Consider the following 17,010-nt stretch of genomic DNA (forward strand, 5'->3'; position numbering starts at 1 on the left):
TGCAGAAACTTGTATTACTTTTTATATTAGCCTAGGTCCCCGTATTAGTATTCTCCTTCATGTTCGTGCTCGTCTTCGCATTAACTTCGTCTTCGGATTTGTGCATAAGTTGTCTAAGACCTCTGAATCAGATGGATACCCCCCTAAATATAGTTAAAAAATAAACAAATCTCTTGCGTCTTCATGTGCCTGATGAATTAAGTTAAACTTTACTTTTTAAAGACGTGACAACGCTCCTTAACACAGTTCAGAAATAAAGCCTTTTTAATTATATAATATTTATTAATTGCTTTAACTTAGTAAATAATTTGAGTTTACCTTTTTAAACAGGTGGCAACCCTCTTTAATATTATTATTATTCAAACTAAGGATATCTCACCACATTCGTTTCCCGTCATGTTTTAATATTTCATTTACGCTTCACTAGGTTCTCGTACAATAAGCATTTTCGTGAAGCTCTAAAAATTACAACTAAAACATTTCAGCATAGCCTCCATATCGGAATGTAAGACGTATTCTACGTCAAAATCATTAGACTTTTGCTGTGAAAATATTTCGATTTTTACCAGTAGGTACAACTATTTAAACAAGCTTATTTAATTTTACTTTTATTTTTTAAATTCATGTTGTAAAAGTTAAGATTATCTGAAGGGTAAGTATGAAAACTTGTAGTACTTGAGGTCAATGAATATTCGAACACAAAAATTTTATTTAAGATCCGACTGTAAATGCCAATATATAAGATGAAATATGTAAAAAGGCGGACACTATGTTCGGACGAAACAAAAATAAAAATCGTAATTGCCTTGGCAAAATACTTTAGACTCAGGTTTGGACTGTGAACTTTTCCCCCTTTGTAAAATGGTAATTACGGTAAAATTAAAAACTTATATTTAACCAATAAAAATCAAACACTTTATTAAATCCGCACAAACTTACCTAAAATGCTAATTTATCATGTTAATATCAATATAGTAATCATATATCTGCATTAGTAATACTTTACGATTACCCGAAACATACTTATCTTTCTGCCTATCTGCAAGCATATTGTACTGTAATTTAGTTTATATTCATGAAAATTTTTTCTTTCCGTCATCGAACCAAATTAGTAAATCGAAAATGAAATATTAGTTATAAGCAATTTAATTGTAACAATGTAACCACATTAGAAATTACTTATCCATAGTACACGTAAATAAAATCAGTATTCACACTTGCTTACAAACAATCATAGCAACAACGCAGCTGCATTTAAACAAAAACCAACGGTTCACCAAATGCGCAAATAAACACACACATATGTATGTAAGCATGTATTTCTTAACTCATAAATAAACTAAAATAAAAGCAAAATTAAAATAAAAAAATCAAAGTATTTTGTTATGTGCCCATAAATTTAATTGTTCACCGACGGCAGTAGTAAATTCAATTAATTTAAAAATTTATCACAAAAACATAGTACATACACGTGCAATTCCAACGGCACATACCCTGCAGGGAAAATGTACGTGGTTAGTGGGGCAGGTTGCAGGGGTAATACAAAAGTTTTTCTGTTTTGACGTTTTTAGTTGAATGAACCATAAAATGTATACATATGTGTATATATAAACCAGCTGATCCGGAACAACACTTGTTTGCCGCAAAAGTTTTCAAGTTGGCAGCTAGCACCAATCAGAGCCAACACGATCAAAAGCATAATTCGCGCGTAAGCAAACATAGAAATCGTATGTTTTTCATAAATTACTAGACATCGAGATGGTAACTTCCGGGCTATCCATATACTGAACATTCATTTCCGAACGTGTAAAGTGATTTTCGATTGTGCTCTCCTGCCGGGGCGTTCCCACTTACAAAAATGCAGACTTATTTAGGATCTAGGTTCGATCCGCGTCTACTTCGGCCATTAAAAAGTTTCTCTAAAACCATTTGCCGTTCGTAGATGGCGAAAAATAGTACGTCACTCCATTATTGTTATAACAAAAATTGAAATGCCGAATATTAATTTATTTTTCATATCTTTAACCGGCAGTGTGGGAAAGAAAGCTTTATTATCTGCAACTTAGTTTTTTATCCATTATCTTATGAATGGGCATGGAAATTTACCGATTTTTTTGGTAGTTAAATATAACCAAGCACGCCACACTTTAGATACTACTTACTAGTTAAGTTTTTTCCTATTAGTCCTATGATTGCGACCTACATTCACATCACAAGTTTAGATTTCTTTTTTCAAACTTTTGTTTACCGAAAACATTTCGTAGTTTCATAAGTAGTTCGATTTTTTATGAGATGGACATACAATAGGTTTCCAGAATTTTGATGTGTAAAAATCTTAGATCTCGGTAGAGGTAAAATTGAAATGTGTAAATACTTCTTGCGTGTACAAATGAACATTTCTTCAGGATTATTTCGAGACTAGTTCACGACTCGTTTAGGACCAAGTCTATGTAGTACTGGCCCATTTGAGACTAGTTAAGGATACTTCGGGTTCATTTCGTGTCTAATGCAGGAACATTTCTGAAGTAGTTCAGGATTATCTCGGGCCTAGTTCACGACTCGCTTACGACCATTTCACGCCTTTTTCGGGACCTTTTCTGGACTATTTCAGAACAATTTCGGGACTAGTTACCGACTATTTCAGGATGATTTTTGGACTAGCTCTGGATCATTGGAGACTAGCTCAGCACTATTTCCATGTTCGGGTTGATTTCATGACCATTTCAGAACCATTTTGGCACTAATTCAGGACTATTTTAGGACATATCGGGACTAGTTCGTGATCATTTTGGGACTAGTAAGAGACCATTTTCCGGCCATTTCAAGACTTGTTCGAGATCCTTTAGAGACATGTTCACGAATTTTTCAGAACTAGAATTTTAGGATTAGTTGGGGATCATGTTGTAAGTAACTGAATCGCCCAGTGCTTTGCAAACTGTACACAAATGTTTACATATCAAGTTTCATTTTTATTTTAGTAATTTTTTTTTTAACTGCGGGGTGTTTAGTTATCGTCATCTGAATTCTCTGCAGGGTATTATGTAATACAAACATACATAGTATGTTCTAAATTAAGCACACAATTTCAAATTGTCTTAAATTTGATCGTGTATACATATGTATATATACATACATACATATATACATATATATGTACAGCAATACGACCACGAATCGTACATACGTCCACTGGCTGCGTACACCTGCAATGCTAATAGGCCATCGGTTGTCCTCGTGTGCAATCGAGGCGAACGGCAGAAGCGCGTAACCACAGAATGCCACTCAAACGACATGACAAAATGGAAGTACAGAATAATTCAACTGCAACAGAAGGGGTTAAACCAAAACTACTAGATATTTCTAAATAAGATTAAAAGTAGTTCTCATGTTTCATGGTGCTGGAAATAGAAAATTTCTACATAGTCCAAACGGGTTTTCAAAAATCATAATTATTTTCTCTTTAGTTAATTTATTTTTCGCAAAGGCTATTTAATCGAACTTAGCCAAACCCTTTGACTTTTGGCGATCAGATTTAAGTTATTCTGGTTAATAAAACCACTGCCACTTGTTTATGAAGTTATTGCTTTTCTTTGAAAATATAGTTACTGCAATAGTTCAAGTGGAGAAAAAAATCAATGTTTCAAAGAAAGGTTTTCGTTGGATGAGTGCGTCGATAAACTTGTTTCTAATTTTGATGATGAAACACCATCAAGGGTGTTTATAAAATGCATTAAAATGTGGTCATTCTTCGTTCCAAGATGAATATCGAGAAGGTCGTCCAATATCGGTTTTTTGCGCCAGAAAGCATAGCCATAGTAAATATAGTGAGATTAAGGCGAATGCTGAAGACGAAAAACAGTGCAGTAGTAAACAAATGAATTTGTCCGAAAGTTACCATACTGCGATCGAAGACGAAAATGAAAATATCGAGTATATTGTTAATTGCAAGCAATTTGTCTTCCATCGCTTCGTCTCGATCTTCAGATTTGCTTCCACTCTGTTTTTAACAGGGGCCGAAAATGACTATTTTCAAATTTTCAATGAAAAAAATCTAAATTTTCAATATATCGTGGGCACTTTCGAGGGCACATAGGGGCATGTCGTGTATGAATATTTCGATTATTATTAATCGCTCAGAAAATACACAAACAAAATTTTGGATATTAACGCCTTCCTGGTTATCAGGTTATCTGGTTAAATATTAGGATTATTAGTCTCTTGCGTATTTTGTTTTTGTAAACTGAGTTAAAAATTACAGTCACACTAGCAGACCCGGCGAACCTCGTCCCGCCTAAAATTTTTTATTTTTTATTGAAACTTTGTGGTCCAACATTTTCACCGAAAATTCACGTTTACGATTTTCATTGGCACATTCATCTGCCAAGATTATGGTTTGGTGGTCATTTGCCGCTTTAAATAACCTAGGGAAATTGTTATATCCGTGAAGAAGTTCTTGAAATTCTCCAACTGTGCATCATTTCATGGCACGGTTATTCGCAAAACGAAATAAGTTTGAAATAAGTTTTCCTCTTCACTCCCTGGCGGCAACAATGATCCGGTTCTATAGTGAATATGTCCTAGAAGCTTTACAGTAAAGTTGGTGGCAATTTCAAAATGGGTACGAATCATTGTTCTGCTAAAAATTGGATTTGCTCACACAAGCTCTTGGCCCAATCCTTATCCATTCGTTCTGAAATATACTAGCCAGAAATGCGATTGCTTTATAAAAAAGAGGACCGTTTTGAAATATGGGTGTTTTTATTCTCTAGAAAATAATTTATGCAACCTCACATACGGGGTTTTGCATTTCGTTGATACTCTGTTTTGCATTTTGTTGATACGCGGTTTTGCACTTTAAACGACGAAATACCTTAAAAGCTAGAACGCATAATAATATTTGAAAATCACATCCATTGGGCCAATCGTAGCACAGGTTTATATCAAGCGTCAAAAGGTGCGATAGCGATCCGAAAATTGTCGCTAACTGGTTACAGAATCTCCCGCCTGAAGTACTAAATATCGCAAAGAAGTACATTTGACTGTACTTCGAAGTACTACGAAGTACAAGAGCGAAAAAAGAAGTACTGTACTTCCGAACGAAGTACGGTTGCTCACATTAGTAGACTCACCGTATGCTGTCGAGGATTCAGCTTACGCTGCCCGCGAAACTTGAAAAGTCCCCTTACTTTTCGAACACACCTCGCGTATATCATTGTGCACATGAGTAGATAGATATACATATGTATGTATGTATACTACGAATGTACATATGCACAAAGACTTTTCCCTACAGTGCAATGGCCATACTTTCAATTTCACTCGTTAAATATTAATTAGGCAATCTGGCCTATGGCCTCTTCTACAACTATAGGCACGCTTCGTGTGCATTAGGGAGAACTTGTTTTTGACTACTGTATCCTAAGACTTAAAAAGGCGAATAGTATCTCCATAGATATTCATACCTTTTTTCTACGAGGAAGAAGCATCGGAAACCTATTCCTGTCAGTGGCGCACCTTAAACCAAACTAAACCTGCTACTGTCCTACCGATTACACATGCGACTATCATCAAAACATTTGAATATGCTCATAAGCTAAATAATGGCGGACAAAAAATGTTTAGATTTGAAGCCACTCGGTGCTCCATTTCCGAGGAAGTACTTAGATGCATGTAGAATTTTCTTATAAATAAGCAATGATGTTCCCATTTTCTAATAAAAACCGGCAGCTAACTTAATCTACATATCTTTTCTGCAACACAAATCGACTCTTCTTAATGTACATATGTATGAGCTATTACGTCCCGACTGATTTGAAGTGTTAGTTAGCTGCACGCAAAATGCAATCAGAAATTAATAAATATTTTTATATGCCACTGGCTTTATGTGATTGTACGATTGCTTGATACTGCTGCTTCCTGCTAAACCGTTATAGCAATCTATACATTTTTGATTAATTTGTTTTAAGTTAAAATACCAACCGTATTCATTTAGTTGCTTAGTATACTTTAGTTAGCTGACAAACGAGGCAATGCGCTTTCAGGCTTCATTTTGGCTTTTAATCCTTCCTCTGTGCCTTTCGCTACTACCTCAAACTATTGAGGCCAATGACTTTTCTTCATTTCTCACCGCGAATGCATCTTTGGGTAATAAAAACATGTCCTTATCTAATTTGTATAAAAAATAATAATATAATTTTCATTTTATTATTTGCGTTCTCATAGCCGTCGTAGTGGATCAGGAATACATGCAACAAAGGGAAGAAAATATTTTAGCTAATTTTCATAAAATACTCAGTGATATTATTCGTGAGAATTTAAGGAATGGCGGCATTGAGGTGAAATATTATTCTTGGAGTCAAGTAAGGTTGAAAAAAGGTAAGCGCACACATATTTGCAAATTATACTGTAGCGACGCTAAATTTTGAGTCGTAGATTACGTTTTTCTAGATTTGGCCATTTTCCCAAGTTATTTTCATTTTATGTTTGCATTGCGAATGAAGAAAAATTCAAACGTTAGCCTTGAAAATGTTACTCATACGCCACCACGTACGATATGTCGTACGAGTAACATTTTTTCCTGCTTCTATTTCATACAAAAAGTTATTGCAAATTTTTATTTGGCCATTCAAAAGTTATTTATTTACCCATCGGTTTTCACTATTAGTAGCTTTTTGTCAAAAAACGGAGTTAATAGTTAAAGTTAAAGATTTTTTTTTTTCATAGTGAAAATTTCTTGAGAAAATGACTTGATCTGGAAAAACGTTAACACATACATGATCTACGATTCACAATTAATTTTATCTATCTCGGAGCTTTTGTGTGTCATTTTCTCTACAGTGTTATTATTAACTTTTTAATATGTGGATAAGTAACGGTCGGTAGGTTAGCTTAGGAAGGCGCGTACGAATGGCTCATACTTCTACCCGGAAGCAGATTTGTTCAATGTTGATGTCCCTAGATTAGATTAGATTTGTAAGAGGATGTGCACTGAGACCTTAGGTGTATTGTGCCCTCAGAGCACATAATTCAGCCCTGGTGCTCTGATGAATCCGGCAGTTTCCTTCCCAGGTGTGCTACCATTCTTCTCGCACCGCATTCGAAAAGGAAATGCCAAGGGGTATCTGGTGTCATATTGGCTTGCAGTCTGTAGTGCCCCGGTAGCATTCCTGTTATAAATCTCAGGTTAGTCTTTTGAAGGGGTATTAGTTCCCTCGATCTTTTGTGATTAGCATTAAAAGCCGTATGCCTTTGTTGCCCGTGCCTCATAAAAGCTGCAGTGTGTTGCTTTCTCCTAGGGTGTTTAGTCTCGCTACATATTCCCACACAATCGTGATTTAATGTTACATGAGGATATGACTTTTAATGCAGCCTGACTGTCGGTGCAGATGACAATGTGCTGCCTTCTTGATTGTCTCTGCAGAATTATTTCCGCACAATGATGCGATAAACCTCTGCTTGAAATATATTGGGGTAGTTTCCCAGGGAAATGGAGATCTTGTCCCTAGGGCCGAAAATTCCTGCTCCTATCCCCTCGTCAGTTTTTGAGCTATCCGTGATCGACCTTTGGGTGTGGACTCTGAAGGTCTTCTCTATGACTGTCTCATTCCTCTTCGCTTTACCTAGTTCGTCCCTGATTTCTATCTCAGAGATTGTCATAGTACCCATGTCATCTCTGTTGAGCTGGAAAATAGTGACCGCCAAAGCGGCGGCAACCCAGCGACCGCCCAGGGAGCAGCACCAACAACCGCCCAAGGAGCGGAAACCAAGCGACCATCCAACGAGCGCGACCCAGCGACCGCACAAAGAGCGGCAAGCCAGGACCACCTAAGGAGCGGCACCTCCGTGACCGCAAGGAGCGGCAACTCAGCAACCGGGGTGAGCACCCGGGTCAAACCATTGACCCCATCAGCAACGAAAACAACAACCAACAACATCAACAACCTGGGTAAACATCCCGGGCAAACCAACGGCGACAACAAAAACAACTCCAGCAACGACTACAACAACAACAACAGCAGTGCCACCCACAAGCCTGCTGCAATGGTGGGTGAGTTCCTATGAAAATACAAACCCACATATTAGGGTGGTAGAAAAAAAATAAAAATAAAACTTTTAAGATTAAAAAATAAATTAAAAAAAATTTTAGTTTCGCGAAAATTTAACTAAAATAGTTTTGAATAAATAAACATTTAGAAATAAAAAAAGGGATGGCCACAATAATAATATAATAAGAATATAAATAATTAAAATAAAATCGTGAAAATATAAAACGGAAACCAAAACGCTATACAAACAAAAGATAAAAGAAGAAGAAAATAATAGAAAATTAAAAGAAAATATTTTAAGTAACTTAAAACGAAAATAAAACCAGAACCTAAACTTAACTAGGCTTAACTTAGTTTACTTACCCAAATTATATTGAGTTAACTTACCTGACCTACCTTAACCGACTTATCGTAAATATGCCTACTTAATTAGACTTACCTTTACTTACCGGATATACACATACCTTAAATACTTACCTTGCTTTAGTTTTCTTTTATATAATTACCTTAGACGTAATCACTTTAGATTTAAGAATACTGCCTTTTTCTTTGATAATGGTGCTGCTGATATTAGGGTGCGCCAGCCGCCACGGATGACGGTGGGTCAGCACCAGAGGCCACACTTGCACCAGTGGCCCCCAACCATATTCAGCCTTAGGTGTTTGTTTTTGTTCATTTCCTTTTATTTCAGAGTTTTAGTTTGGTTTCTTGTGCCCTTCAGTTTATTTTAAATATTAAAATTTAAGGTTCCGTTTTTTTTAGCTTTTTTATGTGTTGTTAACGGATTTTTTTTTTTAATTTTTAAATTTTTGAATTGTTGTGTGTCCGTCCGTTGGGATGTTTGACAGGCACGACTTTTCTCTGCTATGGCTCCGGGAACAGTAGTGAGGCAAGAATCCCGCCCAGCCGACATGACTAGCCACAGTGCACCCCATTGTGTCATGCCGCCTACACTCACTACTGTTCTCAACATATGCGTACCTTAACACATTTATTCCTACTTTAAACTTCCCGGCATTACATTTTGATTTAATTTTTTAAACATTTCAGATTTTATCGCTGCGATGACGGTAATGGATTGCAAGAGTACTTGGAGGTTCTACGAGTACACACAGCAGACTGCCATACTACTGATAGCTATAACAGATGCCAATTGTCCACGGCTACCACTCAACCGCGCGATTATGGTATAGGGACAGAAATATGGCTATACACATTAACATGTAAAAGACAAATCGTTTGAGTATCTCTTTTCAGATTCCTATTGTCGATGAAGGCCAGGAGTTGTCGCAGATTATTTTTGACATAAAAGTACAACGAATATTACGTTGGAAAACTGCCGCTATGCTGCTCGACCAAACCATTTGTAAGAAAGAAAAATTTCCAAGTCCATTATAACCGTACATGCGTATCTTTCGTTTCCTCTCTTTCGTTCAACACCAGTAAATGATAATCCAACACTCGTGGAGTCGGTGGTTCATGAAAGCGCTAAAAATCACATAACACCCTTCTCACTAGTACTCTATAAGATTGACGACACGCTGCGTAGCCAAAAGAAGCGCACCGCTATACGCCAAACACTGGCCAACTTTCTGGACAACGCACGTACGGCACGCCAATTTATTGTACTTTCGAAATTCTATGAAGACATTGTGGAAATTGCTGCTAGTATGGATTTGTTTGGTGTCTTTAACCAATGGGTCTTCTTTGTTTTGAACGAGGAACAGCGTAACTACGACGCCATGTCTATTACGCAAAATCTGGGCGAGGGTGCGAATATAGCATTCATATTGAACTCAACTGTGCCGTCGTGTGTTAGCTCTATAAATTGTACGATCTCCGAATTATCAATGGCATTTGTTACATCGATTTCTCGTATGATTGTCGAAGAGCAATCGATCTATGGTGAAATTTCGGATGAAGAATGGGAAGCAATAAGATTTACCAAACAGGAGAAGCAGGAAGAAATACTGGGTTATATGAAGGTGGGAATGTTATGTGGCGAAGAGTTGATGGATTTAAAGAGATAACGGTTTTTTAATACATGCCCGATCACAGGATTATCTAAGAGCGAATAGCAAATGCAGCAGCTGTTCGCATTGGAAAATCGAAACGGCATTAACTTGGGGAAAAAGTGAGGAGCATCAAAGATATCTATCGAATATGGGTGAGTACCTATGATAGCTAAGACACAATGCAAAGCGATATGTTTCACGAGACCGTAGTCGGAAAATGCGTGATTCGATGATGATAGAGTTAAAAATGGGTAACATAGAAAGATGTGTGTTGTATGAACACTTTCATTTCATATCAGCATGCATCCCAAATCTGAAGCAGAATAGTTGAACTATGGTATCCATTACTGTAGCTATAGCAAGTTTAACGGTGAACGTAAGTATTACAATGGGGTGAGCTAGTTTGCTAGAATCTGCGAGTAGTATCTTGGATTAGTTCTCGAGACTGTTAGCTGCTATGCAATGACAACACACTGGAACGCATCAGGAAAACCACCACAGCGCTTCTCACATGTAAAAAGGCGATCGGAATATCGTGGGGCTTCACACCTAGTATAACTCACTGGATCTACACGGCCATCGTTCGTCCAATTTTGCTCTACTAAGCCCTACCGGAAGTAAGGCAACAACGGTTAAACAATTTTAAACGGTACGAAAGAGTGCTGAGAGCTCTATTATCTTCCCCCACCGAAGCCCTGAAAGCGCTTACTACCGAATGCCCCCAAATACCTTCACCCAAAACCAAAAAAAAATTGTGTACCAACTTGACTGGACTGAAACACCAGACGCCACCACATACGCAATGTTATAAACATTTATACTGATGCCTCCAAATACGACGTAAAGGTCGTGGGAGGAAACATCTTTTCGGCTTCTTCATCACTGAGTGTATACAAGGTACTGGCTATTAAGGAGGCCACTCGGCACCTACTAAGAGGACCTAAGAAGAAAAAGCAGGTATTCGTTGACAGTCAAGTATCGCTGAAAACTCTAAGCCGATGCGTAGACAACGCAAAGTCGTTAGAACACGCACGTTTGTACCTACTTTAGGCTTAAGGCGGTCCGGGGTATCTATTCTTACAAGAATCCTTACGGGTCACTTGGAGATAGGTATTGAATGCGCCAGACTATTCCCGCAGCTGCAGATGTACCAAGTACGATACGACTACAGACGCAACTTGCAGCGGAAATCAACATAGAACATTATCGAAGTTCTTTGCGTCAACAAAATCGTTAGATCCCAGTATGCATCGCAACATCATAAGGAAACGGAGATTACATTTGACATCACAATAAGGCTTTCCTTAGCCTAAGTGTAGAAGGAGTCACTCTCCCTAGCCATTTCAACTTAACCTTACCTACGCGAGCCGCTGTGGCTGAGTGGTTAGAGGTACGTAATACCACTCCGTAAGACCTGACATCTAACAGCCGTCGACCCTCGGCAGACAATGGCAAACCTCCGAGTGTATTGGTACCATTAGAAGGCTTCTCGTAAAATCCATTTGTCGTTCATAGGTGGCATAAAACTGTAGGTCCCCGTTTTGTGTAACAACATCAACACGTACACCACATATTGGAGGAGAAGCTCGGCCAAACACCTGAGCGATATCGGGGAAAGAGAAGAGACAAGAGACGTCTATAAAAAGATTAAAACTAGATGCAGAAAGACGCGAGTGCGGAGAGCTTGAGTGGTGGCAGACAGAATTGTGGCTCGAAAATTCTACCAAAAACCAATTCAGAAATTAAATGGTTTTAAGGCTGCGCCTAGTCTTTGTAGACAAAGAAGAAGGAGAGGAAGAGAAAAGCAGAAGTTATTCTGGGTGAGCTGTTCAAAGTTGGTGGCGAAGAGGGGGCGTGCACATGCACAGGCTGTTAAGAAAAATTTGGTCTGGTGAAGACATGCCCGAAGATTGTATTCTCAGTGATTCCGCCGGTTGTTCCAACAAGGTCCTGTCCACGATACAGTGTGAAAAAAAAACTTTTCGAACTCGCGCGAGTTGTACATTCCGAGTGCAGGCAGATCCTTCTGCACTTGGTCCTTCCATTTCCAGCCTTCAAGGTTCAATTAGTCTAGACTTTACTTAACTTACGTACGTTACGTAGACAGAAATGGAAATGTTTTGTTTTTGTATTTTCTTATTCAGCTGTTTGTCAAATAAACGGGTGAAATCCAGATATCCGGTTAATATCTTTTCATTTTTATCCGTGTAATGGAATGTTCGGTTAATATCCGTGCATTTGGTTTTCCGGATATCATTAGTATTTGAACATATTCGTAAATTTTCTCAAAGTTACTGCATCTATCGAGTTGCAAAATAAATAATAGAAACTTCATCAATACATAAACAATCGTTATTTCATTGTTTATCTTTGCGGATTGTGTTCAGATACTCAGAAAATCCGGATAGTATGTATGATCTTAGTTTAAACCAGCCAGATCGGGTGTTTAAATTTAGTTTAAACCACGACCGTGCACTGAAAAACTGGCCCTAAGAAATCGCCACATGGGAGAAAGGCAGCAAAATTACTTCTTTTGAAATATAAGATGGTCCTATTGAACTTTGACTACTGGATTAAAACGCTGTATAGGTTAAGCACTCGTTCAATGTTCACATAATTTATCAATTCGTCGGAATATTTTTTTTTTGTATGTATGTTACCGCATAACTTTAGACCACGTCAACCGATTTTGAAAATTCTTTTTGCATCGGAAAGGTAGTGTCTCAGAGGTGGTGTTATACTAATCTGGTTTAGATCCGAACAATGAATCATAAAAAAGGTAACGGTACTCCTAAGTTTTTATATGAGAATTGAAGTCGGTTTTGTTCTTTGCTTAAAAATTACTTATTAAGTAATAAGAACGATGACTTAATTTGAAAACCTTTTTAATTTTATTCCTAACATTCGCATTCGCATTTACAAATGTGAAAAATATAACATTCGGATAATCCCTAATGCATACCTACATACATATGTAGATTTGATTTCCGTTTCCGTTCTTACAGATCTTCGCGATACGCGCAATAAAAATTTTGAGTTCATAGATGTTGGCTACTGGACGCCTATTTTGGGTTTCATCACGCATGAAATTATGTTTCCACACATAGAGCATTTCTTTCGCAATATCACATTGAATGTTCTCACGGTGCATGTAGGTCAAAATTCTATACCTGGTATATATATTTTTTATTTTTTTATTTACCTTCTTTTAAGAGTCCACCATGGCAGATTCTAGAACGTGATAATCGTGGCGATATCGTAAAGCACAGCGGCATTGTTATAGAAATCCTTAAAGAAATGAGCCGTATGCTTAATTTTTCGTACAATCTGCAAGAAATTAAAGTAACAGCCATAGATTTAGTTGCCGATGATGTCCAGCAGGTTGGAAATATAACGGTATGAGAACTCTTTGTATTTAATGCTGGCATTCCTTTTGAAGGTTACATTTAATTTGCTACTTCTTAACGCAGGATGATCTACTAGGTTCTTTGACCTTCAATATACCGCATCAAGTGATTGAAACGATGCAGTCAAGTCGTGTAAGTAATAACAACCTGTGTACATCTCAAAAGACCTCACAAAAATTAAAAATCTCTTCTTAACTACATACAGTACTTTATGGCCGCTTTAGCTGCCACTATTGATGAGCCAGAAAAGAAGTCATTTAACTACACAGTGCCCATAAGCGTTCAACCATATACGTTCATTTCTCGACAGCCAGATGAAGTGAGTCGCATATATCTCTTCACTGCACCTTTTACGCTCGAGGTGAGTGAAGCATGTACATATGTATATCATAAGCGTATGTGAGGCATTCATTTACATATCATACACCAAATTTGGTGTCACACTTTCGATTGGCTTAAAATTTTTGTATGGGTTCTATACATGAAATAAGCTAACACGTGTTCGAGGAACTTTTTTTCGCTTTTTAATTTGGAGATATGATCCGTCAAAGTTTGTACTTCTTCAAATCGTTATATCTCGGGTTCTGGTGATCATAGAGACTTCATCTTAACGTCATTTTAAAGCTAAGAAGCGGGCTTAACATTTCTATATATAAGATGGTCAAGATTGTCCTAAAGCTAACTTAGCTATTAGCAGTTGAACTTTTTGAAGTTGATTTGCATAGTGAAGACCAGTAAATTAGGGATTTAAAATTATACCATCGTAATCCTTGTTTAACTCTCTATAAAAAACGTGGTTCAAAAAAATGGGGTTTTTTCAAGAACTATTTTTAAAATATGTTTCTTTATGACGAAATGGTTTATTGTGTGAGAATCAACAATTGAAATTTGTTTTCCAAAACTTATGTTGAGATATATGTATTTAGTAAGGAGTTAAACATCGAATTTAAATTTTATTGCAGATTCCGATAGAATACCTATCCAAGTATAATATTTGTACGGCAAGATTTTTCTTTAAGGCAACAAACCCCTAAAAATGGGCGTGGCAATTGTAGGACTAAAGTTTGCAAAACGCAGATTTTATTGCGGATTTCGGCCGAATATCGCTTCGTTAACAACATTTGTTCCACAACTTTTTCAATCAAATAATATTCTAGAAATTGGCGTGGCTGTATTAAAACCAAAGTTCAAAAATTTTGACTTTATTGTGGATTTCGTCAGAATATCTATATGGTGCAAGGTACATTGAACAGGTAGTATCAGTAGAGCAGCTGATTTGATTTATTTTCAAATTATTTGGTCTCGAAAATGTCAACTATTTTTAATTTTTTCTCACAAAAATTCTGAATTGTTAAAATCCATTTGGATGTGAAACCTTTTTCCATACAAAACAAGCGATTGAATAGCAGCTTTTGGAACGTTCGCCCAACTCAGCAGCACAACCGCTGATTACTGGCCCTTGTAAAGGATGGATCAATGCTTCGAGAAGCAAACAAATTTACTAAGAAAGAAAGTTGCAACAATTTTTATTTTTTCCCAATTTCAATTTTTTATTTTTTATAATTTTTTGTATTTCACATGGCACGCTTTGATTTAGAAGAAAATATTCGGAACAGTTTTTGACACTTTCGATACCAGAAGCAACAACAAAATACACGCAAATGTTGTTTTTGCTCTACTGATACTACCTGTTTAATGTGCCTTGATATGGTCCTACAATTGACACGCCCATTTCTAGGGGTTTGTCGCCTTAAAGAAAAATCTTTCCATACAAATATTATACCTGGATATGTATTCCATCTTAATCTGCAATAAAATAAGTGTATCTCAACATAAGTTTTCGAGAACAAATTACAAAAAATTGTTAATTCTCACAAAAAAAAAACCATCTCATCATAATAAAAAATTATTTTAAAAATAGTGTTTGAAAAACCCCCAATATTTTTAAACATGTGTATTATAGAGAATTACGATAGTATAATTTTAAATCCCTAATTTACTGGTCTTCACAAATCATCAAAAAGTTGAACTGACTTTATTGTGGATAGCTATGTTGCTTTGGGACTATCTTGACTACCCACAAAAAAAATTAAGCGAATCGGAGACATGACAATTTTTTTTACGAAATCCGTCCGACTTATATAAGACAAAAAGATTTTTTATAATCATTTTAGATTTGGGGCTGTCTAGTGGCAATCATCATTATTACCGCGCCTGTTCTATATTTCATAAATCGCTGGGTGCCCATGGATCATTTGCGCATTACTGGACTTAGCACACTTAAAAGTTGTTTTTGGTATATCTATGGAGCGCTGCTACAGCAAGGTAGAATGCCTTGATAGCCCATCGTAGATCATCAAGAAATTCACACTTTTATTTCTTACTTTGCAAGGCGGCATGTACTTACCCAAAGCGGATAGTGGTCGTCTAGTGATCGGTGTATGGTGGATTGTTGTAATTGTTCTAGTCACAACATACAGCGGAAACTTGGTTGCCTTTCTGACTTTTCCACAGTTTCAGCCAGGTATAGATTATTTTTTCCAAATATTTGCATCTAGCGACATTCAACAGTTTGGTTTGCGGAACGGTTCCTACTTCGAAAAATATTCAACGGTAAGCATACAACAAAAAATACATATCGTCGTTTAAAGTACAAAACCGCGTACCAACAAAATGCAAAACCGCGTATCAAGATAATGCAAAACCGCGTATGTGAATTAACATATCTCATATTTCAAAATGGTTCTCTTTTTTATAAAGCAATCGCATATCTTGCCAGCATGAATGGATAAGGATTGAGCCAAGAGCTTGTGTGAGAAAATCCAATTTTTGGCAGCTAATGCCAGTTACGCGGTCTTGCAGAATGACGATACGCAGTTTTGTACTTTAACCGACGATATACGTTTCTAAAAGACCGCTAATTTAAAATACCATTAGATAACAACCCGCGACAATTTCCGCGATTTTGTGCAACGTGCGATAATATACAATAATCTTCAAGGCGAGGATATTGGCGCTGTGCAGCAAGGTAAACGCGTAAACTTGGATTGGCGTATCAACCTTCAATTGATTATACAGAGACAGTTCGAGAAAGATAAGGAATGCAAGTTTTCATTGGGACGGGAAACTTTTGTAGATGAACAGATTGGATTACTGGTGCCAAGAGATAGTCCTTACTTACAGTTAATCAACGATCAAATAACGCGCATGTTTCAAATGGGTTTTATTGAACGTTGGCATCAGATTAATTTACCTTCTATGGACAAATGTAATGGTCATGGCGGAATGCGCCAAATTACGAATCATAAAGTTAATTTGGATGATATGCAAGGCTGCTTCATGGTTTTGTTGTTTGGTATGATGAATTTCCGAACTGACTTCGTTTTACTAATATAATTTTTTTACAGGTTTCATGATAGCTTTGTTTATATTATTCTGCGAGTACTGGTATCGCTGGTACTTTGTAGAAAAAAAGAAAGCCGACTTTGCTTACTAAAATGTAAAACATTACAATATGCAATTAATAATAAATAAATTGTCCTT

At 36.9% G+C, this 17,010-nt stretch overlaps 2 protein-coding genes across 2 annotated transcripts in view; both read left to right on the forward strand.

The window, feature by feature from the left end:
• LOC118737381 (glutamate receptor ionotropic, kainate 2-like) overlaps positions 1-17,010 on the forward strand; it is a gene marked incomplete at its 3' end in the record, with an annotated part of 66,429 nt that overhangs the window by 24,460 nt on the left and 24,959 nt on the right.
• LOC118737386 (ionotropic receptor 93a) lies at positions 5,867-16,977 on the forward strand. Its single transcript, XM_036467842.1, has 14 exons — positions 5,867-6,144; positions 6,223-6,375; positions 9,096-9,232; positions 9,303-9,411; positions 9,489-10,030; positions 10,104-10,212; positions 13,066-13,211; positions 13,274-13,456; positions 13,531-13,599; positions 13,673-13,828; positions 15,642-15,792; positions 15,860-16,080; positions 16,405-16,822; positions 16,875-16,977. The coding sequence occupies exons 1-14, from the start codon at positions 6,030-6,032 to the stop codon at positions 16,961-16,963; spliced, it is 2,598 nt and encodes an 865-aa protein (XP_036323735.1). The 5' UTR covers positions 5,867-6,029; the 3' UTR covers positions 16,964-16,977.

Source organism: Rhagoletis pomonella, unplaced genomic scaffold (genome assembly GCF_013731165.1).
Source record: "Rhagoletis pomonella isolate Grant_MI unplaced genomic scaffold, Rhpom_1.0 Rhpom_scaffold_00004, whole genome shotgun sequence".
NCBI lineage: Eukaryota > Metazoa > Arthropoda > Insecta > Diptera > Tephritidae > Rhagoletis > Rhagoletis pomonella.